General features: G+C 45.2%; 1 protein-coding gene and 1 pseudogene across 1 annotated transcript; one reads left to right on the top strand and one right to left on the bottom strand.

Annotated features, from left to right (window-relative positions):
• On the top strand, nucleotides 1-5300 carry LOC121806522 (ABC transporter B family member 19-like). The gene is made up of 9 exons (XM_042206586.1): nucleotides 1-547; nucleotides 624-678; nucleotides 829-1004; nucleotides 1409-1609; nucleotides 1688-1947; nucleotides 2028-2344; nucleotides 2412-3446; nucleotides 3540-3781; nucleotides 3931-5300. Exons 1-9 carry the CDS (start codon nucleotides 302-304, stop codon nucleotides 5137-5139), a joined length of 3741 nt encoding a protein of 1246 aa, XP_042062520.1. The 5' UTR covers nucleotides 1-301; the 3' UTR covers nucleotides 5140-5300.
• A 1301-nt stretch (nucleotides 5301-6601) lies between these two features.
• Nucleotides 6602-21993, bottom strand: LOC121808790 (annotated as a pseudogene).
• Between the last annotated feature and the right edge of the window lie 2344 nt (nucleotides 21994-24337).

Raw genomic sequence — 24337 nt, 5'->3', positions numbered from 1 at the left:
TTTAGCCTCCCGGGACTTCTAATAATCGATCGCTGCATCACGTTAGGGAGTTCTTCCTTAACACTCTCTCTCTCCTCAGACCTCGCAACTCATTCTACCTTCAACGCCGCTATCATTCTCTCTCTCCTCTCCATTTAGTTTGACCACCAGTTTACTGATAGTCTTCTCTTCTTACACCCTCATTTCGAACAGAGCACCCAAAAAACAAAATCCCTCCTTTTATACGCAACCATGAAAGCTCAGTCAGCCCAAAGCTGAGTGATCAACCTCTCTCTCTGGGACTTCATTTTGCATTTGAAAAATGGCGGAAGCAGCTGAATCTAAAGCAACTGAGAATGGAGAGAAGAAAAAAGAGCAAAGCCTGCCATTCTATCAACTATTTTCCTTTGCGGATGAATACGATTACTTGCTGATGATTTCCGGCAGCCTCGGTGCTGTCATACACGGCTCCTCAATGCCTGTCTTCTTTCTGCTTTTCGGGGAAATGGTTAATGGTTTCGGTAAAAACCAATCGGATTTGCACAAAATGACACATGAAGTTGGAAAGGTTCATTTTTTTATTCCTTCACTCTAAACTTTGTTTTACATTCAGATCTAACCTCACTTTTTTTTCCTAAACGCAGTATGCTTTGTATTTCGTGTTTCTTGGCTTGGTGGTGTGCTGCTCTTCCTACGCAGGTAAATGGATGAAATTATAACAAACATTTTTTTTTCTTCTTTTATGGCATGTTTTTCAAACTTTAATAGTAGTAGTACACTAGTACTCACTCATTACTGCCTACACACCCCTCCTTTTCCTTTTTAACAATTTGTTGAAAAAAAAAGCAGAGATTGCATGCTGGATGTACACGGGAGAGAGGCAAGCTGGGAGGCTGAGAAGAAAATATTTGGAGGCAGTGTTGAAACAGGACGTGGGATTTTTTGATACTGATGCAAGAACTGGTGATATTGTTTTTAGTGTTTCTACCGACACTCTTCTTGTACAAGATGCAATCAGCGAGAAGGTTGGTTTTTGCTCTCTCTCTAGTCTGGACACTGGACAGCATTCATTAATTTCTGTGGAGTTAAAGCACAAATGATTGAATAAAAACAAAATATATGTGAACGCGCAATGATGCATTTTAATAGATTGCTGTAATCATAATATTTGGAAAAATGGCTTCATTTCGACTAGCGTATGCGACAGTTTATGTACTGCGCCTAGCTTTCTCCTACGCATTTTTTCTTTTTCCAATTTGCGTGATTTTTGTAATTTTCATAATTGAGTTTGACTCGACTTTTTAGTTTTTACTACTTATTAAGTTTGCTACCCTATTAGTGTGTATTTGGACATAATTATTCAAACAACCAATGATTTTGATGAATGGATTTGAAGTTAATTGCTTGAGCATAATGTTGATAAATCTAGGTTGGAAACTTTATACATTATCTATCGACGTTTTTGGCGGGGTTGGTGGTTGGTTTTGTGTCAGCATGGAGGCTTGCCCTGCTGAGTGTGGCTGTGATTCCCGGAATTGCATTTGCTGGAGGTCTCTATGCCTACACACTTACTGGACTCACCTCCAAGACTCGCCAATCCTACGCCAGCGCTGGTGTCGTTGCTGAGCAGGTAATGCTACTAATCTCTTAACCAAAACACTATATATGCTGTAACAACATGTTGATGATCCCCTTTTCCTTGATGCAGTCGATTGCACAAGTTAGGACGGTTTACTCGTATGTTGGGGAGGCAAAAGCTCTGAATGCATATTCAGATTTGATACACAACACTCTGAAGCTTGGATACAAGGCTGGAACGGCTAAAGGGCTTGGACTAGGATGTACCTATGGCATAGCCTGCATGTCGTGGGCACTCGTGTTCTGGTATGCGGGTGTTTTCATTAGAAACGGACAGACTGATGGTGGCAAGGCATTCACTGCTATCTTCTCTGCCATTGTTGGTGGCATGTAAGTTCCCCACAATCCCAGCCATTCATGTGGAAGGACTAGGACTCTGATTTGTTTCGTTTCGTTTCTCGTATATGCAGGAGCCTTGGTCAGTCGTTTTCTAATCTGGGGGCGTTCAGTAAAGGTAAGGCTGCCGGATACAAGTTGATGGAGATAATCAAGCAGAAGCCTAAGATAGTCGAGGATGCATCAGGCGCTGAGTGCCTTACAGACGTAATGGGGAACATCGAGTTTAGGAATGTGAGTTTCAGCTATCCATCGCGGCCGGATATCTCAATCTTTAGAGATTTCTCAATTTTCTTCCCTGCTGGGAAAACAGTTGCAGTCGTTGGTGGGAGTGGTTCGGGAAAGAGCACGATTGTCTCCTTGATCGAAAGGTTCTACGACCCCAATCGAGGTAAGTGTGACATTCTTAAATTACTTAATTTTATAGGAGTACTCCATTTTGTGTTTCAAATGGGCAGGAGAAGTTTTGTTAGACGGTGTGAACATAAAGATGTTGCAGCTCAAATGGTTGCGGTCTCAAATTGGTTTGGTGAACCAAGAACCTGCACTCTTCGCCACAACGATACTCGACAACATTCTCTATGGAAAGCCCGATGCAACCATGGCACAAGTCGAGGCTGCTGCTTCCGCTGCCAACGCTCATAGCTTCATCGCCTTGCTTCCTAACACTTACAACACGCAGGTAGGAGAGCGTGGAGTTCAGCTCTCAGGCGGCCAGAAGCAGAGGATTGCAATCGCCAGAGCTATGCTAAAGGATCCCAAGATACTACTGCTCGACGAAGCAACCAGCGCGCTTGATGCTGGCTCAGAGAGCATCGTCCAGGAGGCTCTCGAGCGGCTTATGGTGGGCCGAACTAGCTTAGTCGTAGCTCATCGCCTCTCCACAGTAAGAAACGTAGACTCCATCGCAGTTCTACAGCAAGGGCAAGTCGTTGAAACTGGGGCACACGAAGACCTAATCGCCAAGGCAGGTGGGGCATACGCCTCCCTTGTTAGGTTCCAAGAAATGGCGGGAAACAGTGCTTCAACACGCCGTACACGGTCCTCGCGCCTTAGCCACTCGTTGTCCACTAAATCCCTCAGCCTCCGGTCAGGCAGTCTGAGGAATCTGAGCTATTCTTACAGCACGGGTGCGGATGGCCAGATAGAGATGGTCTCGAACGCAGAGACGGATAGGAGAAATGGAGCCCCGGACCGATATTTTTGGCGGCTTCTGAAAATTAATGCCCCCGAGTGGCCTTACTCTATATTGGGAGCTGTAGGGTCAGTTCTTTCTGGTTTCATTGGCCCAACTTTTGCCTTGGTGATGAGTAATATGATTGAGGTGTTCTACTATACGGATTCGGCCGCCATGGAGAGGAAAACGAAGGAATACGTGTTCATTTATATCGGAGCTGGTGTTTATGCTGTTGCTGCATACTTGATTCAACACTACTTTTTCAGTATCATGGGAGAAAACCTTACTACAAGAGTGAGGAGGATGATGCTTGCAGGTGCGTAATCTGCTTCGTTCGCTCCTGTTTTTATTTATTGTTGTCGTCAAAGATTGAGATAGAAAGTTATAGATTTCCATGCTTATCTTTCAGCAATATTGAGGAATGAAGTGGGATGGTTCGACGAGCAGGAGAACAACTCGAGCCTCCTTGCAGCGCGGTTGGGAAGCGATGCTGGTGATGTGAAATCTGCGATTGCGGAGAGAATATCCGTTGTGTTACAGAACATGACATCTCTTCTAGCTTCTTTCATAGTTGCCTTCATAGTTGAATGGAGGGTTTCATTGCTCATTTTAGCTACCTTCCCTCTACTTGTCTTAGCCAACTTTGCTCAGGTCAAATATTACACTTACTACTATTAATATTGAAGTGCTAGCTTGTAAAGATTTACAAGCTATTGTCTTTTATTAACGTGTAATTAAAGAATGTTGTGTGTTTCATCTGGTTATAGATTAGGCACTAAGTTGTTGGTTGATATTTGCAGCAACGGGCGCTGAAAGGGTTCTCAGGAGATGCGGCGAAGGCGCACGCGAAGACAAGCATGATCGCAGGGGAAGGAGTGAGCAACATAAGAACAGTGGCGGCCTTCAATGCCCAAGAAAAGATCCTCTCTATGTACACGCACGAGCTCCGAATTCCACAACGTCGCAGTCTTCGTCGCAGCCAGTGCTCGGGTCTGCTGTTTGGCCTCTCCCAGCTCGCCCTCTACGCCTCCGAAGCTCTCATCCTTTGGTACGGCGCCCACCTCGTCAGCACGGGTCTCTCCACCTTCTCAAAGGTCTTGAAGGTCTTCGTGGTCCTGGTCGTCACAGCCAATTCCGTCGCTGAAACCATCAGCCTCGCTCCCGAGATAATGCGCGGTGGAGAATCCGTGGCCTTCATATTCTCCATCCTCGACCGCCCCACAAGGATCGACCCGGATGATCCCGACGCTGAGCTGGTCGACTCCATCCGGGGCGATGTCGAGCTCCGCCACGTAGATTTCGCGTATCCATCGCGGCCGGAGGTGGCTATCTTCAAGGACTTCAGCCTCAGGATCCGAGCCGGCCAGAGCCAAGCTCTAGTCGGAGCAAGTGGTTCGGGAAAAAGCACTGTCATTGCGTTGGTGGAGCGGTTCTACGATCCCGCAGCTGGGAAAGTAATGATCGACGGCAAAGATATAAGAAGTTTGAATTTGAGATCCCTCCGCCGCAGAATCGGGCTGGTGCAGCAGGAGCCGGTGCTGTTCGCGGCCAGCATATTCAACAACATTGCGTACGGGAAGGAGGGGGCGACGGAGGCGGAGGTGGTGGAAGCAGCGCGGGCAGCGAGCGTGCACGCATTCGTGAGCGGGCTGCCCGACGGCTACAGGACTTCCGTGGGGGAGAAAGGCGTCCAGCTTTCGGGCGGGCAGAAGCAGCGGATTGCGATAGCGCGTGCGGTTATTAAGAATCCGTCGATACTTTTGCTGGACGAGGCGACAAGCGCCCTGGACGCGGAGTCGGAGTGCGTGCTGCAGGAGGCGCTGGAGAGGCTTATGAGAGGGCGGACGACCGTGGTCGTGGCCCATAGGCTTTCAACAATACGCGGCGTCGACAAGATTGCAGTGGTTCAAGAAGGACGCGTTGTGGAACACGGCAGCCACAGACAACTCGTCAGTCGGCAAGATGGGGCCTATTCCAGGCTGTTGCAGTTGCAACACCATCGGATTTGAAAACAAAATCATGCATGCCCATTATTATGTTTCCTTGGTTTGATTTGTAGATCCATCCGGACTTTCATTGACAGTATTATTATAAACTATAAATACGATGTGGATGTGTAATGTGGGTGAATTGGTTTATTGTGGCCCAACAAGAGAGCTAAAGTTCGTTACGTTTTGTGTTCCAACGGCTATCTTTGGCCGCCCTTCCTCAGTCATTCTCTCTGCCTCTCCTCTCTTTGCGTTCTTCCTCCCACAACACCATTCACCGTCGCCTCTCTCTGGTTGCTATTTCAGAAATTGCTGAAAATTTGTAATTCTGGAAATTATTAGGAGGTATTTTTTTTTTCTTTTAGATTATGAGTAGTTCATATGCATACAAACGGATGGTGTTTTCTGTGATTGAATGAACTTTAATCTTGTTACTTTTGATTTCAAAAAAATAAAGTCCATTAGAGGTATTTTGGCGGGTTTTTGATAGGTAGTAGTAATAAATTAGATTTACATACCTATCAAAGGTATTACTCTCTCCGTCTCAACTAAGTTGAGTCAAAAGTTAAGAAAATAATTTAGCCATTAATAATCGCACTTAATAGCTTAATTGGGTCAAAATCGGCTTAACGGCCGTTGACCGTTTATTTATCACGGCGCCGTCCATTTTGGACTGATTCCGGCCTGATTTCAAATGCGTGAGATTCAATAATTCAAAACGTAATGTATATGAACAAAATCGTAAAATCGTCATATGTTTAGGACCATTTTTTCCTTTACTGTTTAATCTATTCTACTTAATTTTTTGGATTTTATCTAGTTTTTGTTAGATTGAACATGTTTCCTATTGCTATTATTTGTTTGGTTTATCTATAGATAGCTAAATTCATAGAATCTCATGAGATGAAAGTAATTTAAAGTAATTTAGGGTTTAGCTCTTTGTAGCTCTAAAGTAATTTACTCTATGTAGCTCTTTGTTTTGTTTAATGTTCATAACTCATTTTACTTTGGTGACATGAGATTTTAGGAGGTTTTGTTTTGTGTGTTAGGTGAAAAGAAAAAAATATAATATTTATATTATTGTGAGAGAATTTTTCTAAAGATAGAAATATGACATCTTTAGTGGAAAAATTAAAAAGGAAAGTGAGACATCTTTTATGGGACGGATGAAGTATTTAACTAATTGGTTGTTACTTTGATTAACGTGAATCATTGAATGGAGATAGCTTTGATTAGTTTATATATTTTGTGTAACATGAGTGTATATGTACAATAGCAATAGTTAACATGAGAGTCCTAATATGCTGCGGACCATTATGTGAGCGCTCTATAGGCGACTAGTGATGTGGAATCTAGTCATCAATTTTGTCTCTCTTAATAAAGTTTATTTCTTTTAATATTCGCTCTTTCCATCGTGATATTCTCTCCTACCACCAATTCTCATCCTATGCCCACTTTTATAAATTTTCAAGCATTTTAATATTCACACACTCAAGAACATTAGCATGAGACACAAATTTGTATCAATATATGTATGTTGTTGCACCTCTTTGGCGATAGGATTGCCAGCACTGAATCTGTTGCCTTGGCTAATAATGGTGGGAGCGCTGCTCCCACCAATGGCATACATTAACCAATGTGTGTAATCGTTGTTAACAACATGGAAATAACCAAATCTACACCTCGGCATTCTCTGCACTAATCCTTCCCCGAAACTGTGGCTTGCATTTTCACATCATCTTTGTAATTATCATCCGAACCAAAAAGGATTGTCTGCGCACCACCACACCCCATCTTATCAATACGACTATCTATATAAAATATATATATATAGATAGGAAAAATATAGCATATAAAAGAACCTTATTGTGATTGCTGAAGTGGCAGTTGGAGATGGTGACTGCAGTGGAGCCTTGGGTTGCATCAATCATCCCATCGGTGCATTTGGTCAAAGTGACATGATCAACCCAAACATTTTGTGATCCAAAGATGGTTATTCCATCACCTTCACTCAATTGGCGATTCCCAACATGGTCAACTGAGTCCCTAATAAGTCCACCTGGTGTCTTCACAATGTTACTAATCTTTATCCCATGGACGATCACATTCTTCATGATGGTTGGGCGAATTTTTGATGGTAGTAAATGCAGGTAATGAATATAGATCACGACACAAGGAATTACGTGGTTCGATTTACTGAAGTAAATCTACGTCCACGGGAAGAAAGGAGGGCAAGATTGTATTGCTTGATCTGGTTTACAGCTTACAAATACAGACTTGCTATATGTTATTTGATGTCTAGAGCCCCTCCTCTATCTGATCTAAGTTCTATTTATACATTGAACTAAGATCGTGGCTTGCATCACCACTAACTAGGTCGTGGCTTGCATCACCACTAACTAGGTAGTGGATGTCGTGGAGGTCATGAGATCCTGCATGGGTCCACTATCTCTTTGTTTGGTCCGCTATCCTGCATGAGATCCTGCATGAGTTGACACCACTAAATAGATCGTGTAGTGGAGGTCGTGGAGGTTCTGCATGAGTCCACTATCTCCCAGTTCGGTCGAATACTGAGACCGAACTTCTGAACTATTGCCGAGCAGCTTTTGCCGATCTGAGAGTAGAGCTTGATTGGTCGGCTTTTACCGAGCTGTAGGCTGGGGCCGAACTCTTTGGTAATGCCGAACTGATTGGTTGGCTTTTACCGAGCTGTAGGCTGGGGCCGAACTCTTTGGTAATGCGGCTGGGGCCGAACTCTTTGGTAATGCCGAACTGATACTCTTCCTTGGGCTTTGGGCTGATGGGCCGTCACTGCTATTGGGCTTGTTTAGTACGTACCCCATCACTACCCCCCCCGAAAAGCGAAGTGAATCACTTCGGCGAAGCGAGTCACTTCGGCATTCTGGATAAAGGTACGGGGGAGGCTGACGTCAGGGGACGTGCCTTGCGCGTGACTGCATTAAATGCGACAGTAAAATCCGGCCGTTGAATCCTGAAAAGGTGGGATTCGAAACGGTGCGATGATTTTGAAATCTTCTCCGAATCTGATAAATACGTCCTTTCTTCATCATTTGAACACTTTTGCTATTGCTTCTTCTGCATTCTCTCTCTTTTGCGTAAAAATTTCCTTCCACTTTCAAGAATTTCTTCAGAATTTCTTCAGACTTTCAAAGAGTAAGAACCATGTCTTCTTCTTCTTCTTCTGAGTCAGGTAGCGGTAGGAAAGGGGGTAAGGGGTCTTCTAGCCGGAAAGAATCCGGGGAGAAGACCGTAGAGTATTTTCACAGCATCTTGAGTAAGGATACTGTGATATCCTTACACGAAAAATATTTTTTTCCTAGGGGGAAGGTTGCGATTCCCGACGACCTTCATAGGGCTGACTCGCCGCCGGAGGGTTACGCCACCGTTTATGAAGCCGGCTTGGAATGCGGGCTTCGTTTCCCTCTTCCCCCTGCCTTTGTAGAGCTGCTAGATTTTTTTCAACTCCCTTTAGGTCAGGTGACTCCGAACTCTTGGAGGCACTTATCGGCCTTTGCTGCTGAACTGCGTAGGCTAGATAAGGATCTGTCTCCTTGGGCAATCCTTAATTTCTTCCAGTTTAAGAGGAAGGGATCTTGGTTTTACTTGATCCCTTTACAGCCCTTTAGGGCCTTCTGCAAAACCAAGTGGCCAAAGTGGCAACATCGCTTCTTTTTTTATAATAGGACAGCGGCTCCGGGCTTTTCCTGGAGAGGGCCGAAGTCCGTGATTCCTCATCCTCGGTTAGAACCGTTGAACGAGCTCGAGGGCGAGCTCAATAAGATTCCTATGATTAGGAAGCAGTACCTGGAGTCTGAGCTCGTCAAGGGCGACTTCGTGTTCGACTCCTCGTCTTCGGACGAAGAGACTGAGGGTGAGGACTTCTTTTTTGTGCCTTACTGCTTTTGTGGCGAAAACTAACCTTGCTTTCTTGCTTTTTGGCAGTGAACTTGCTAAATAAGATTAGCCGCAAATCCTCCGAGCTTAAGGAGTCGGAGAAACAGAAGGCTACCAGCTCGGCGCCTGATGCCGAGAAGAATCCGAAGAGGCAAAAGACCTCTTCTTCGGATCCAAAAAAGCCGGAGTCCACTTCGGCAAAGGGGAAGGGGAAGACCCAGAAGCCCCCAAGAGCGCCAGAGAAAGACGTGGTCTTGGCGCCTCCTTCGGAACATATCTGTGAGCCATTTTTATGGCCCACGGACTTCGCCGAGGTGAATTCTCTTCTTGATTTTCTGGCCTTGCTTTTTTTCCTGTATTTTTTGTGGCCCCTCGGTTGACTTTTTCCTTTTTCCATTTTCAGAGGAACGATATGCTCTCCAAGCTCGTCGCCGTTGAACTCTCCAAAGCGTCCAACGATTATGCTGAGATGCAGAGGAAGTTGGCGGCTGCTCGTCACCAGGCCGAACAGGCTAAGGCAGACTTTGAGAAGGCCAGAGCTGCTAGGATCTCGGCCCAGGATGAAGCCCAGTTTGCCAAAAACCAGCTCGTCATCCAGCGAGAGCAGACGAAACGGAGGGATGCTGCCGCCGTGGTTGCCCAAGGGGAGGTTCTCCGTGCTTTCGCGGAGAAACTCTTTCTGAGCAATCAATTTTCGGCCTTTGTCGGTGATCTGCTGAAACTGATGACCGATAATGCCGAGCAGGGGCCCGAAGTCGTTCTGCCGCTGTACGGCCGAGAGATAGCAGCTCGTCTCCAGAATCTGCCGCTTCTTGAGGAGCTTGCTTCGTCCTCGGTCCTGCTTTCTGCTGACCGAGTTCGTAGTTGCCGAGCTGACCGGGACGAGAATATGGAGGCTATCTTTGCCTCCTTAGGGCCAGTTTCACCCGCTCCAATTTTCCACGGAGAGGGTGAGACCGAGCAGCTTGATCAGCAGACCGGAGACAGGCAGGCCGAGCAAGAGGTGCTGCTGATCGGTGATGGGGGCACCGAGCAGGCTGGGGGGAGCAGGGAGGCCGAGGCTGAAGCTGAGGCAGACAAGGAGAAGGAAGCTGAACCTCACCGAGGAGCCGGAGACGAAGTTGGCGGAGTATGATTTCGTCTCCCTTCTCTTAGTTTAGTTTCTTCCTTCTTGTAAAATGGCCTTGAAGCCCTCGTGTAAAAATTTTTTTTTTTTTTTCTTATGAATGAAAAAATTCTTCTTTCTGCACTTGTGTCTTCGTATAGCTTTTCGTACTCTCTTTTACTCCTGTTGTGGTTTACTACCTGCTCAGTAAACTGAAATGCCGAACTGACATAGGCTGCTTTGTATTCTTAACTCTTAAGGAGCTGGAGGTACTTCACTGGAAGCGGCTGTACTCTTCCGCTTTAGACGAAGCTGAGAAAAAAGCCATAGCTGACCAGATGAAGAATGACGAACTCTTGGCTTGTTTAGTGAAGCTGGAGGCCGACAATAAGGACTTAGAGTCCGAAAAGAAAGATCTGGAGGCCGAGCTGAATACTGCCGTCGCTGAGAGGACTGCGTATGAGGATTTCATCTGCAGGCGCGGGGGAATGACCATCTCTGAAGTTCAGGAACGAGTTGACGAACTGTGGGAGGAATATCATGTACTCCGGAGGAACAATGCGCTGGAGAGCTCGGCTTGCCAACAAGTTGTGAAATCATTGCGGCGCTGGGCTTCTCGGTACGACATCGTTCTTTCCCGGCGTCCTTCAATCGAGAGATTCCTTAGGCATTTCCCGCCAACAGATGCTCATACTCCAGCTCAAACCTCTGATCCACTTGCTCAAAATCCTACTCCAAATCGGCAACGAACTCAGGAGCAACCGGAAACGTCAAGACGAGAACGGACTCAGGAGCAACCGGAAACGTCAAGACGAGAACGGACTCAGGAGCAACCGGAAACGTCAAGACAAGGACGGACTGAAGTTCGTAGAGGAGCTGTGATTATGAGTGAGCAAGATCAACAAATGCTTCGTGAAGAGACTCTTCGCCGCCGAGGTGCCAGAACTTCCCGGACTCAAGGAAGAGGCGGTAGGTCGATCAGAGCATCTCGTCGACCTGCTTATTCTTCAGCTGCCCGGAACGCCCGAACTCGGCTTCACGAGGATTTTTTGAATAGGTGGCTCAACTTTAGCAACCGTGGACAGTAGAATAGTCCTTTGTAATAGCGTAACGCCTTCTCGTAGGGCAGCGGAGTTGTATGCCGAACAAGTTTTAATAAATGAAATCTTCATTTCGCTTCTATCACTGCGTATTTACAGCTCAGCGAAAAAATTTCATCGTGCTCGTCCTCGGTCTTATGAAGTAAACTTCTTTGACCGGACTCGTCCTCGGTCTTATGAAGTAAGCTCCTTTGACCGGACTCGTCTTTGGTCTTATGAAGTAAACTTCTTTGACCGGACTTGGTCCTCGGTCTTATGAAATAAACTTCTTTGACCGGACTCGTCTTTGGTCTTATGAAGTAAACTTCTTTGACCGGACTCGTCTTTGGTCTTATGAAGTAAATTTCTTTGACCGGACTAAGCTTGTGTCCTAATTTGGCGAGTTTTATCGCTCGGATCGGACTTTCCCTTGTCCTAATTTGGGGATCGGACTTTCCCTTGTCCTAATTCGGCGAGTTTTATCGCGTGGATCGGACTTTCCCTTGTCCTAGTTTGGCGAGTTTTATCGCGTGGATCGGACTTTCCCTTTGTTGCAGTTCGTTTCAGACGAACTGCTTGTTTCTTAAGCTGAATTGTGGTCTTGTATCCTCCTTAGAAGCTTGGACTCACAATCGTTGGCTTATATATGTTCTAAAAAGGGGATCAGCCTTCGAAGAACAAGATACCTCAGTAACATTTGTAAGAGACGACACGCATATAGACAGACAAAACGCACATAGACGAACAAAACGCACATAGACAAACATGAAAAACAAGTAAAAACAAAGAAAGCACATACCCCTAGGACCGAACTAGACACAAGACTGACTGACCGGACTGTCTCTTACAAATGGAACTTCTTGAGGTTGGAAATGTACCATGTTCGGGGTACTTGTTCTCCTGACATGTGAGTCAATTTGTAAGACCCTTTGCCGAGGACTTCTGACACCCGATATGGACCTTCCCATGTGGGTTCGAGTTTGCCCAGCTTTTCTGCTCGGCTTACTTCATTGTTTCTCAAGACGAGATCTCCCACTTGAAATTGCAGCTTTTTCACCCTTTGGTTATAATACCGGGCTACTTGCTCCTTGTACTTGGCTGCTTTTATGCAGGCCAATTCTCTTCTTTCTTCGGCCAGATCTAGTTCGGCTCTTAGTCCGTCATCATTCATTTCTGAGGAGAAATTTAGAGTTCGGGGACTGGGTACGCCGATCTCAACCGGAATCACGGCTTCAGTGCCGTACACCAGACTGTACGGAGTTTCACCGTTGGAGGTTTTGGGTGTAGTTCGGTAGGACCATAGGACTTGAGGGAGATTTTCTACCCATTGTCCTTTGGCTTGTTCTAACCGAGCTTTTAACCCTTTCACCAAGATACGGTTTGTTACCTCCGTTTGTCCGTTTGCTTGTGGGTGGGAGACCGAAGTGAACCGCTGTTGAATATTCAGCTCTTGGCACCAATTCTTGAATGTCTTGTCGGTGAACTGAGTCCCATTATCCGAAATGAGGATGTGGGGTATGCCAAATCGGCACACTATGTTCTTCCAGACGAAATCCAATGCCTTCGAGCTCGTTATCGTAGCTAATGGTTCAGCCTCCACCCACTTCGTGAAGTAATCCACGGCAACGATAAGGAATTTCATTTGCCGAGGAGCTTGTGGTAGTGGTCCTACTATGTCTATGCCCCATTGCATAAAAGGCCAAGGGCTTTGCATAGCACATAGATCGGTCTGCGGCATCCTTGGGATATTTGCATGAATTTGGCACTTCGTACATGTCTTGACGAGCTGCACTGCTTCTTGTACCAAAGTTGGCCAATAATATCCCCATCTCAGAACTTTTTTAGCTAAAGCTCTAGCTCCGATGTGGCTACCGCAAGATCCTTCATGAACTTCTCTAAGGATGTAGTCCGTCTCTTCTGGTCCTACACATCGCAATAACGGTTGAAGGTAGGACTTTCTGTATAGGACTCCTTCATGAAGTTCATACCGAAGTGCTCGGCATGTGATTTTCCGAGCTTCTCTCTTATCCTCGGGCAGTTGTCCTTGATCTAGATACTGTAAGATCGGCGTCATCCAGTTCGGCGAGCTGGTTACTGAATGTACCTCAGCTTCATCAATGCTTCGGTGTAGTAATTCCTCCACCTTTGAGCTCGGATATGAGGCCAACTTACTTAAAGTATCTGCTCGGCTGTTTTCCGCTCTGGGAATGCGGATTATCCGAAAATAAGAGAAACTTCGGCTAATGCTTTGCGCTTTGTCCAAGTATTTTTTCATCCTCTCATCTCGGGCTTCACTTGTACCCAGCATGTGATTCACTATGACTTGGGAATCACAATGGATTTTGAGAGATTTGACAAATAGACTTTGCGCTAATTGAAGTCCGGCAAGGAGGGCTTCGTATTCGGCTTCGTTATTAGTAGTTGGGAATAAGAACCGAAGTGAATAAGTTACCTCGTGTCCGTCGGGAGCGATAAGTAGAATACCAGCTCCACTTCCCGTCTTATTCGAAGCTCCATCTACGAATCCACTCCAGCAGTCCGGCGGTTCTACTTCGGATTCTTGGGGCTGTGTTAGTTCGTCATTGGCAGGATTTTTCTGTTCGGCAATAACAGGGATTGCTTGATCGAACTTTGCTTCTGCAAGAAAATCTGCCAAGGCTTGTCCCTTGATGGCTTTCCGAGGTAGATATTCTATTGAGTGTTCTCCCAACTCTATGGCCCATTTGGCGATTCTGCCTGATGCTTCTGGCTTGGTCAAAACTTGCCGAAGTGGCAGATCGGTTAAGACGCATACCTTGTGAGCATAGAAGTATGGCCGCAGTCTCCTTGCTGCATTTACTAACGCCAGAGCAATTTTTTCCAGAGGTTGATACCTTGTTTCTGGACCTCTTAATGCTCGGCTTGTAAAGTAGATGGGAAGCTGCTTTAGGCCTTCTTCTCGTACAAGCACCGCGCTAATGGTTTGATCTGATGCCGCTAAGTATAAGAATATCACTTCGGCATCTGTTGGAGCAGAGAGAATTGGAAGCTTGGCTAAATAACTTTTGAGCTCGTCAAAAGCCTTTTTCTGCTCGGCTCCCCACTCAAACTTTGGTGCCTTTTTCAACACTTTGAAGAACGGTAGTTGCTTTTCGGCTGCTTGGGAAAGGAATCTATTCAGTGCGGCTAGACATCCAGTTAGTCTTTGCACATCATGTATGGACTTCGGCATCGCCATGTTCTGAACAACTTGAACTTTTGAGGGATTTGCCTTGAGTCCGTCCCTTGAAACCCAACAACCCAGAAACTTTCCCGAATCTACCAAAAAGGTACATTTTTGGGGATTGAGTTTGAGGTTGGCTTTTTTGAGCACGTCGAGGGTGGATTTGAGGTTGTCTTCGTACTCCGAAGTGCTTCTGCTTTTGACGACTATGTCGTCAACATACACTTCAACCTCTTTTCCGATCAAATGCCGAAAGAGCTTATCTACCATTATTTGATATGTGGCTCCGGCATTCTTTAAACCGAATGGCATCTTTTTATAAGCAAAGATGCCGAAGTCAGTAATGAAAGCCGTTTTTGAAGCATCATTCTCATCCATTAAAACTTGGTGGTAGCCTTTGTATAAATCAAGAAAACAGAAAATTTCGAAGCCGATCAAAGCTTCTACTTTTTTATCTATGTTCGGAAGGGGATAGCAATCTTTAGGACAGTGCTTGTTTAGATCGGTAAAATCTATGCACATCCGCCATCCTCCTTCTTTTTTCTTGATCATCACAGGATTGGCCACCCAAGAAGGATATTTCACCTCGAATAATACATCCGCTTTCAGTAATTGGCGGACTTCGTCATGGATGACTTGATTTCTTTCTGCCGCAAAGAGTCTTTGCTTCTGTTTTATAGGCTGGACTGAAGGATTAATATTTAACCGATGAGTGATTACCTCAAGGGGCACTCCGGTCATGTCCAACGGAGACCATGCAAAGACATCTTTGTACTCCTTGAGGAGCTGGATGGTCTTTTCCCGGAGTAGGGGCGTTCCCGCGAAACCGATCTTGACCGTTCTGGATGGATCATCTTCGTATAACTGAACGGTCATTGAGTTCGACTCTGGTGTGACTTTGGTCATTTCGCTTGCCTCTGACTCCGGCTGCTGTGATTGCTATGCTTGATGATGCCGATCTGATTGCTCGGCACTTTTAAGCGCAATCTGCAGACACTCTTTTGCTCTCTTTTGATCACCTCGGATGACCGCTATCCCACCTTTAGTGGGAATCTTGATGGTGAGGTGATAAGTAGAGCAAACGGCCCGAACTGCGTTGAGCCAGTCTCTTCCCAAGATGATGTTGTACGGGGACCGAGCTTTTACCACAAAGAACTCGATCATCGTACTGGAGCTTGTAGGCGCTTTTCCCACCGTGATCGGAAGGCTGATAATACCTTCAGGGCGGGTGTCCTCCTGGGCGAAACTTTTCAGAGGAAGTGGAGCCGGACTGAGCCGAGCTGGATCCACTTCTAGTTTATCGAAACATTCTTTAAAAAGAATGCTGACTGACGCTCCGGTATCCACAAACACTCTGTGGATCAGTTTGTTTGCCACTCCGGCTTGGATGACAATAGCGTCTTGATGAGGAGAGATGGCCGGGACGGGATCTGCATCTGAAAATGTAATCACTTCGTCCTGCTTCAGCCTTTTATGCGTTGGCTCCTCTCGATTGAAGCCTCTGCGCTCTGACTTCAGGGACGATTTAGTCTTCCCGGCAGGGAGAGCATCAATAGTCAGGATTACTCCATCATATTGCAGCTCGTCATCGTCTTCGGGGTCCTGTTGCTTTTTCGGATCCTGAGGAGCGCAGTTCGCACCTCTCTGCTTTTTGTTCTTTTTCGGCTGCTTGCTTTGGTATTTTTTTAACGTCCCTGCTTTCACAAGAGCATCAATACCTGCAGCCAAATGTCGGCACTCCTCGGTATCGTGACCGTGGTCTTGATGGAAGGAGCAATATTGATCCTGAGGTCGACGCGCGGCCGATTTCGTCATCCGCTTTGGTTTTTCGAACATATCGGAATGCAGTTCGAAAATTTCCGCTCTCGACTTGTTCAATGGTACGAACTGAGCGGGCGGCTTCTCAGGATTGAGACGTGGCCCCAATCGGTCTTGCACCGGAGCCCTTTGAATCCTTTCAAAAGGAGTTCGGCGAGGATGTCCCTGATCGCCAAAAGGAGTTCGGCGAGGATGTCCCTGATCGCTATGATCGGGCTTCCTCCTGTCTCCTCGGGATGAGCTGTCTAAAGACCGTTTGCGACGGTCTGCCTCATCGGCACGAGAGAACTGGTCCGCAATGTCCCACATCTCTTGAGCTGTTTGCGGACTGCATTCCACGAGCTTTCTGTAGAGAGCTCCGGGCAGGATTCCATTTTGGAATGCCGAAATGACAAGTAGATCATTGAGATCATCTACTTGTAGGCATTCCTTGTGGAATCTCGTCATAAAGTCGCTGATCTTTTCGTCGCGACTTTGACGTATAGAAAGCAGCTGAGCCGAAGTGATTCGGGCTTCCGCTTTCTGAAAGAACCTCCTGTGGAAAGCATCCATTAGATCTCGGTAAGATCTAATGCTGCCTTGGGGGAGGCTATCGAACCACCTTCTTGCGTTCCCGATAAGCAGCTCGGGAAACAGCTTGCACATATGGACCTCATTGAGACCCTGGTTCGCCATGTTATACTGATAGCGTCCCAGGAAGTCATGAGGATTCTCTAACCCGTCATAAGTCATCGACGGAGTTCGGTAGTTCTGTGGCAAGGGAGTTCGGGTGATATCGTCCGAGAACGGAGTCTTCAATGCTCCGTACATGGCGAACCCGACATCTCTTCGGTATGGAGGAGATGGAGTTCTCCTGTGATTCCGGTACCGAGGAGGAACAGGAACATGTCGGGGTTGAGGATTCTTCTTCCTGGAAGACACAGCACTACTGCGGTAGTGACTTTCATGTCTGGATGAGGAGGGAGAATCCACCGTTTTCGTCTCCGGCTTTTGGCTCTTTTGCAGGAAAATTAAGAACTCTTCCTGCTTCTCGGCCAAAAACAATTTGACAGCCTCGTTCAAATCGGGCTGCTGGGAAGACTCGGTGCGATGAGTCTTTGAGCGGCTTGTTCCTTCTCCGTGAGAACTGGAAGTAGATTTCTCCCGAGGCTGTTTTCCAGACCTGCGGGCTGGACTAGCTTCCTCAGGGTTATCACGAACGGTATTATGGGTGTTATGTGATCTGGTATGCATTTTTTTTTTTTTTTTTTGGGGTGGAAAAAGGGTCAAAAATTCGCTTTATCACAAATTTGGTTCTCTGTTTCCCATAGACGGCGCCAGTGATGGTTGGGCGAATTTTTGATGGTAGTAAATGCAGGTAATGAATATAGATCACGACACAAGGAATTACGTGGTTCGATTTACTGAAGTAAATCTACGTCCACGGGAAGAAAGGAGGGCAAGATTGTATTGCTTGATCTGGTTTACAGCTTACAAATACAGACTTGCTATATGTTATTTGATGTCTAGAGCCCCTCCTCTATCTGATCTAAGTTCTATTTATACATTGAACTAAGATCGTGGCTTGCATCACCACTAACTAGGTCGTGGCTTGCATCACCACTAACTAGGTAGTGGATGTCGTGGAGGTCATGAGATCCTGCATGGGTCCACTATCTCTTTGTTTGGTCCGCTATCCTTGTCACGACCACAACTTCCTAGTCAAAGAAAGCGCAGCTATTTCGCGACTAACAATACTAAACTGTCTCAACACATCATCCTAGTTACTGAAATTAAGGAAATACTGTCTAAAAGTCATCAAGATAGCAAGTTATTACATCAGAGTGAAAAGTGGGACATTGTCTTTACTGAGACAAAGCTAGGTCTATGCAGCGGAAGAGTTCCAAGACAAGTATAACATGTATGGAGACATACTACACTAGCTGCCCTTCTTTTATTTTATCTTCAGTCCCAACACCTCCTCTGCCTCGATCGATCAACCTGCACATTAAGGAAAACAATATGCAGGGCTGAGTACTTGATATACTCAGTGGCTTATGCCGAAAACTGTTTTTCTTTTAATTGTCTGCCAAGCTGAGTGAACGCGGGGTTTTTTTTCTGAAAACAAGTCCCGGTCACTAAAATCTGTTATTTCTTTCTGAAATAGACTGCAGTCTTTTAACTTTCTGATGATATACCATGTCAAGCTGTGTGAATCGGGAATGTGGCCACATTCCACGATCACTGGGTCGGCCAACCTGGCGCTAGCTCACGACCCCTAGACCGGCCAACCTTGCGCTAGCTCACTGTCCGTAAGTGTACACAAGTCCGAGTAGGATTTACTGACCTACTGGGACCCGAATTCGTTTTAACCATGAATGGCAATCACAAAATAAAACATGGCATGACAACTCATTCAAAAGTTCACACTTATTCTCATAGAGTTCTGTAAATAAAAAGGAAAGAAGCCCACACATAATGTAGGATAGAAAAGCCCACCTCGTTTGCTTAACCCTTTCAAACGGGTACTGTCTGACTTGAGATTTACTCGTCGAGCGACGACGTCCCTTTTCAAAAAATAATGTACTTAAATTAGGCTTTGAGTAATCATTCAATCTTGCATGAATGCATGCCTAAGCGTGTGCTCATTATTTTAATTTCTGCCTTCTAAAATTAGAAGTCTTAAATCTTTAATTAAATCTGCGATTTAATTTATTCTGAAACTGGCCGATCTGTTCGGGTATAATATATATATTCCCGGATTATCTTAAGTATTTTTAAAAATACTTTCTGTGACTATTAAAGTCCGCTTAATTATTCATTGGCTTTTATTTCACTCACGGCTTATAAGTTCTTTTCTTCCGTGGCTTAAGGAATTAATTCCATTAACTCTTGGAGATAATCTAAGATAAAAGGGCTTCAAATAAATTCCGGGTCCAGCTAGGGAATTTATTTAATCTGGCCCAATCTCTACATCTCTTCTCTTTTATTTGATTAAGGCTGAGGCCCAAGATATACTCCCATCCGTCTAATGTTTCTCCCATTTCATCTTCATCAAGGAGAAATCCTCAAACTGAGGAAATCAAATCCCTAATCGGGAAACCACTGTTCCTGTCCACTAATCGGAGAATCGCCGACGGGCCTCTCGGCTCGGCTGTCGGAGCACCGCTGGCTCGAACCCTTTGCGTCATGGGTCGACCGCGATTCGCACCCGCCGGATTCGGTGGGAACAGCCCCCCTCCGTCGCGTTTCCTTTACTCCAGTGGACGCCGTCTCCACTGCCTCCGTCTCCGGCGAGGGTTGATCGGGGCCCAGAGATCCCTCTCTCTCTGACGTACCGCCGCTGTCGCGACACCCCGTCGCCGCGGCCTCTGTACCCGACTCGGCAAGTAATTGTCGCTGCTTGTTCGTGGTGGAGACGCTGGTCGCGCCGTTGTCGCTGTTTCTCGTCAGGTCGCTACCTCTCAACACCATCAGAGCAGGCAAGAGGAATGTCACTGTCGAGCGTGGCCGCGGTTGACCGTGCTGCTGTCGTCGTGCACTCAGCACGGCGTCTGACCACGCGGTGTTCTCCCGGACCGTCGGCTTGCTCCAGCTGCCTTGTCGCAGTTCAGTTCTCGTTGCCCCTCGAGCCCACCCGAAGCTAAGTCCCTCACTCACCTATTATTTGATTTATTTGCGAAACTTGACTGCGGAACAACTATTTTGTCGTCCTAAGTTCTAAATCCTCAGTTTCACTTACTGGTCTGATAAGATGTGGGATTCTAAAGCATGCTCCTATGTTCTTGAGCTTCTGTGCTCTTAGTTCTCATGCTTTAGCTATTTGTGTGCTATATGATGCAACTGAGTTGTTGGGAGATTACCTGCTGTGTGTTGATTTTGGCTGCTATCTGTAACTCGGCTCTTGGTCTCCCTCACTTCCACCCGTTGCTTCGGCCACTCCCTCTCTTGGCTCACTGTATTGATTGTTTGTGGTGTTGAGGGAGAATGAGGCCGAGTGGTTTTTCCTTTATATAGAGGGGAAGTATAACTGAAAGCTGCTAGGTTTGTTGTTTGGCTGGAAAGAATAAGTCTTAAGGCTGCCCCATGTTGGCTGCCATCCCTGCAGCATCCTTTAACTGATTTGGAGTTTTGTGCTGCCTTGTACTCTGATTCATTCATGGATTTTGTCTTCTTTTGCAGGTGCACACTAGAGGTGGCATTGTGGGGCTGATTTCCGGACTATAACCGGTCTGGGTAGGGAAAGCAAGGGCTGTTACCTGCAGCTTGGCAGAGTATTAGCTGGAGGGGAGCCTGCTGGCTGGAGTTTGCTTCTTTCGGTCCAACGCCCACTCGCCTTTCTGCAAGGTATTGTTTCCCCTTCCCTTTCTTAATACACTTCTCTTGTTGTCTCTGTAAACGATTGAGGAGATCTAACATCTGTTGAAACGAGTTGTCATAACAGCCGAGCTCTTCTTCATGTTTTGATCTTTCTCTCCAGATCACGGAGTTGCCGAGCTTGGTGCCGAACTGCCGAGCTTGGTGGCGAACTGCCGAGCTGCCGTGCTTGGTGGCGAATTGCCGGAGCTCGGTGCCGAACTGCCGTGCTTGGTGGCGAACTGCCGAGCTCGGTGCCGAATTGCCGGAGCTCGGTGCCGAACTGCCGTGCTTGGTGGCGAGCTATCACAATCCACCAACAGTCTCTATTCATGCAACTAATTCTCTTTCGTGCGCTTTGGCAGGAGTTGCGACTGGCCAACGAGGCTGTCTTCCCTCGTGGCCTCGCCCTCCCGGCTCGTTTGGAAAAACCCTGGGGCCGAGACGGCCCGATGACGAAGGCCACAGTAGCCCTTAGGGTTTTCTAAAAGTAGTAATGTAGCTCGACTTTTATTTTCATTGTCAACGATTGTAATTTAGTTTGAGATTCTGAAAATTGTAGTTTGTACCCCCTTTTTTTTTTTCAAGAAATAAAAATACTCTTTCATTTGTCAATAAAAGTTCTAGTATTTTATTTCATAACTCCCGAGAAATCTAAGTCTCGGCTATTACAATCCTGCATGTGATCCTGCATGAGTTGACACCACTAAATAGATCGTGTAGTGGAGGTCGTGGAGGTTCTGCATGAGTCCACTATCTCCCAGTTCGGTCGAATACTGAGACCGAACTTCTGAACTATTGCCGAGCAGCTTTTGCCGATCTGAGAGTAGAGCTTGATTGGTCGGCTTTTACCGAGCTGTAGGCTGGGGCCGAACTCTTTGGTAATGCCGAACTGATTGGTTGGCTTTTACCGAGCTGTAGGCTGGGGCCGAACTCTTTGGTAATGCGGCTGGGGCCGAACTCTTTGGTAATGCCGAACTGATACTCTTCCTTGGGCTTTGGGCTGATGGGCCGTCACTGCTATTGGGCTTGTTTAGTACGTACCCCATCACTTCACAAATTGTATGGTTATTCCGGCACCTTGCGCAATCTCCACTTTAGCCCCACGTCCGTCGATCGTCTTGTCACTCTGCACCATCAACTCTTGTTTCAACTTGATCTGCATGTTGCGATCAAATGTGATCCACAATGGCTCTTTCCGGAGCACAGCGTGGCGTAGGGTTCCTGGTTTAGGATTTTGTACGTCGTCGTCCGAAGGGTCGTTAACCACATGAATCTTACCACCCTTTCCCCCCGGTCGTCTTCATCCCGAATCCTATCACACAGTCGGCCAACTTGAATCGGTTATCTGCCCAATTGGGCTGACATCTCCAACATTTGTCGATTGGGTTTGTCGCCGTACATGGACCTTTGTTCTGCATTAGATGTCTTCTCGTGCCATCTGACCTTAGATTTCTTCCTTTGCCTTCTTCTTTTTCTTTCAATGCTCTGCAAGATTACTTAATATCAAGTTGAATGCATCTATATGGGGAGCATGTGCTAATGAACGACATAACCAAACGTCTTTAATCAAATAGTATATGTCTTTAATCTTCCCCATAAATATGACAATTTTATATTCTTATCTCTTAAGTGAAATCAAAGGTAAGTTTATGTAGAAACTATTTTTCCAACAAAATATTTCTTTTTATAATCAACATAGTTTTTTATATGCACAATTAGGAAGCAGGATGTTAGAAAAAATGGACCTGTTGACGTGCACATTTTAATGATCGACTACAATTCGAGGATTTGGGTGGTAAGCCTCAAGAGTACGGTTCCACGCCTCATCTGCCCGTCTCCTCCATACCTCATCCCATTCTCCTATATTAGCGTTAAGGATAGGCAAAATCCAACCAACAACAATAAATAAAATTAACCTGGAATTCATTTGATCTCTTTATGTATGTTTAACTTATGTGTGTGTATATATAGTGGAAGTAATGCCCCCTTAATATTGTAAGAGAATAAAAGATAAAGAATGAACTAGTTCTTTATACATAGCCACATATAAATAGCAAAATCTTAATGGAAAGGGCGATAAAGATGGAGAAAAAATCTTTCATGATTGATTCCAATGGTTCTCAATAATTAAGTTTAAGAACATTTATATGGATTTGTTTAATGTTTCATACCAATTTGAGGATAGAGGTCCATATAGATTCTAACTTTTGATGATTTTAAGCGATTGGTCGATTTAGGAGTGCATGTGATTCATTCTCATGTAAATTGATAAAATTCATAATATGTTGTTGTATAGACTTTAGTATTTTGCGAACTATTTTTCATAAATAGAAATGGTATAATTTTATGGGACGGAAAAAAAAGGAAAGTGTCCTTATTTTTATGGAACGAAGGAAGTATTATACATAGTAAAAGATATTATTGTGAAAGAAGGAATATTATTTATGTGGGATAACTAATAAATAGAATTTTTAACCAATTAAGGGATAAGAGATGGAAAGTGGTGTTTAATCAATCAAACAAGGGAATTCTAGGGCATTAATTTTTTTTGACTCCTCTGTAATTCTATACATCTAATTATGACTCAAGGTATACTAAGATGATCACAAATATAATTTTAATCCACCTCTTATGGGAATTCTAGGGCATTAATTTTTTTTTACTCTTATGTAATTCTATGCATCTAATTATGACTCAAGGTATACTAAGATGATCACAAATATAATTTTAATCCACCTCTCAAAGTATTTAAATAGTAAATTACTATAAACCAAGTCCAAATTCCAAACCATGAGTGTGTAACTCCTAATAGTTCTTAGGATATACTGTCATCATACTTAGCTTCAAACATCCTTAGTTATTGTGGATTTGGTGTTAGTAATTTCAATGTTAAGCCTTAATACTCATCCCTCGAGTTATGCATAAACACAATGAATCATTCAGTTACTGAGCATATAATAAAAAATATTAAGGAACAAGAATTATTAAAGTAAAACAAAGTTTGGATGTTGGATATATAATTAGAAAAATATTAGAGTCAACTACATTCAAATCCTAGAATTCTAAGAGTTTAGCTACTCATACTCTATCAAACTAGATAAATCCTCGTCGAAAAATATGTCGTATTATGTCTTCCTTAAATCGCTGTCTTACTTTACTTGATCAATCTTAGATCGGTGTATCCATGTATTGGTGGCTCATAATATGAGTTATGACTTGTGTGGAATTGTGGGAGATGATTTGAAAAGATATCAGACTTCAAAGGTAACAAAACTAAGAAAGTCCCATTTTGGATAATATCAGCGGACAACTAAACTGGGTCGGTATTCCACTAAGCGGGTTCTATTCTCTCGGAGCAATTTCAGCCGTTGATACCATTTAGCAACCCTACGAGTTGTTTGACACTTCTCCACAGTCCTAGTTACATGCTGTAGATGCCCTAAATACCATAAATCCAGACCCCTAGAGCATCTCCAATGGCGGACGTCCGGTCGGACGTCGCGACGAGCGACCCGGACGTCCGCCACTGTGGCGTTTAGGGTCGGATACGGACGTCCCGTGAGGACGTCGGGTGTCCTCGGACGTCCCTGCGATGGGCGGGCGGACGTCCGCCACTGTGGCAAGGGTCGGACGTCCCGCTCGGACGTCCGAATTTTTTTTATTTTTTTTAAACCCTATATATACGGCTCGTTGAACTTCATTTCATTTCCACCACTTGTTGTTAACAAGTTTCTCTCTTCTTTTACTACAAATTTCATTTCT

The sequence above is a fragment of the Salvia splendens genome, chromosome 6 (genome assembly GCF_004379255.2).
Source record: "Salvia splendens isolate huo1 chromosome 6, SspV2, whole genome shotgun sequence".
NCBI classification, from domain to species: Eukaryota; Viridiplantae; Streptophyta; class Magnoliopsida; order Lamiales; family Lamiaceae; genus Salvia; species Salvia splendens.
Note: the sequence above shows the minus strand (reverse complement) of the source record. Positions and strands in the feature narration are given on the sequence as shown.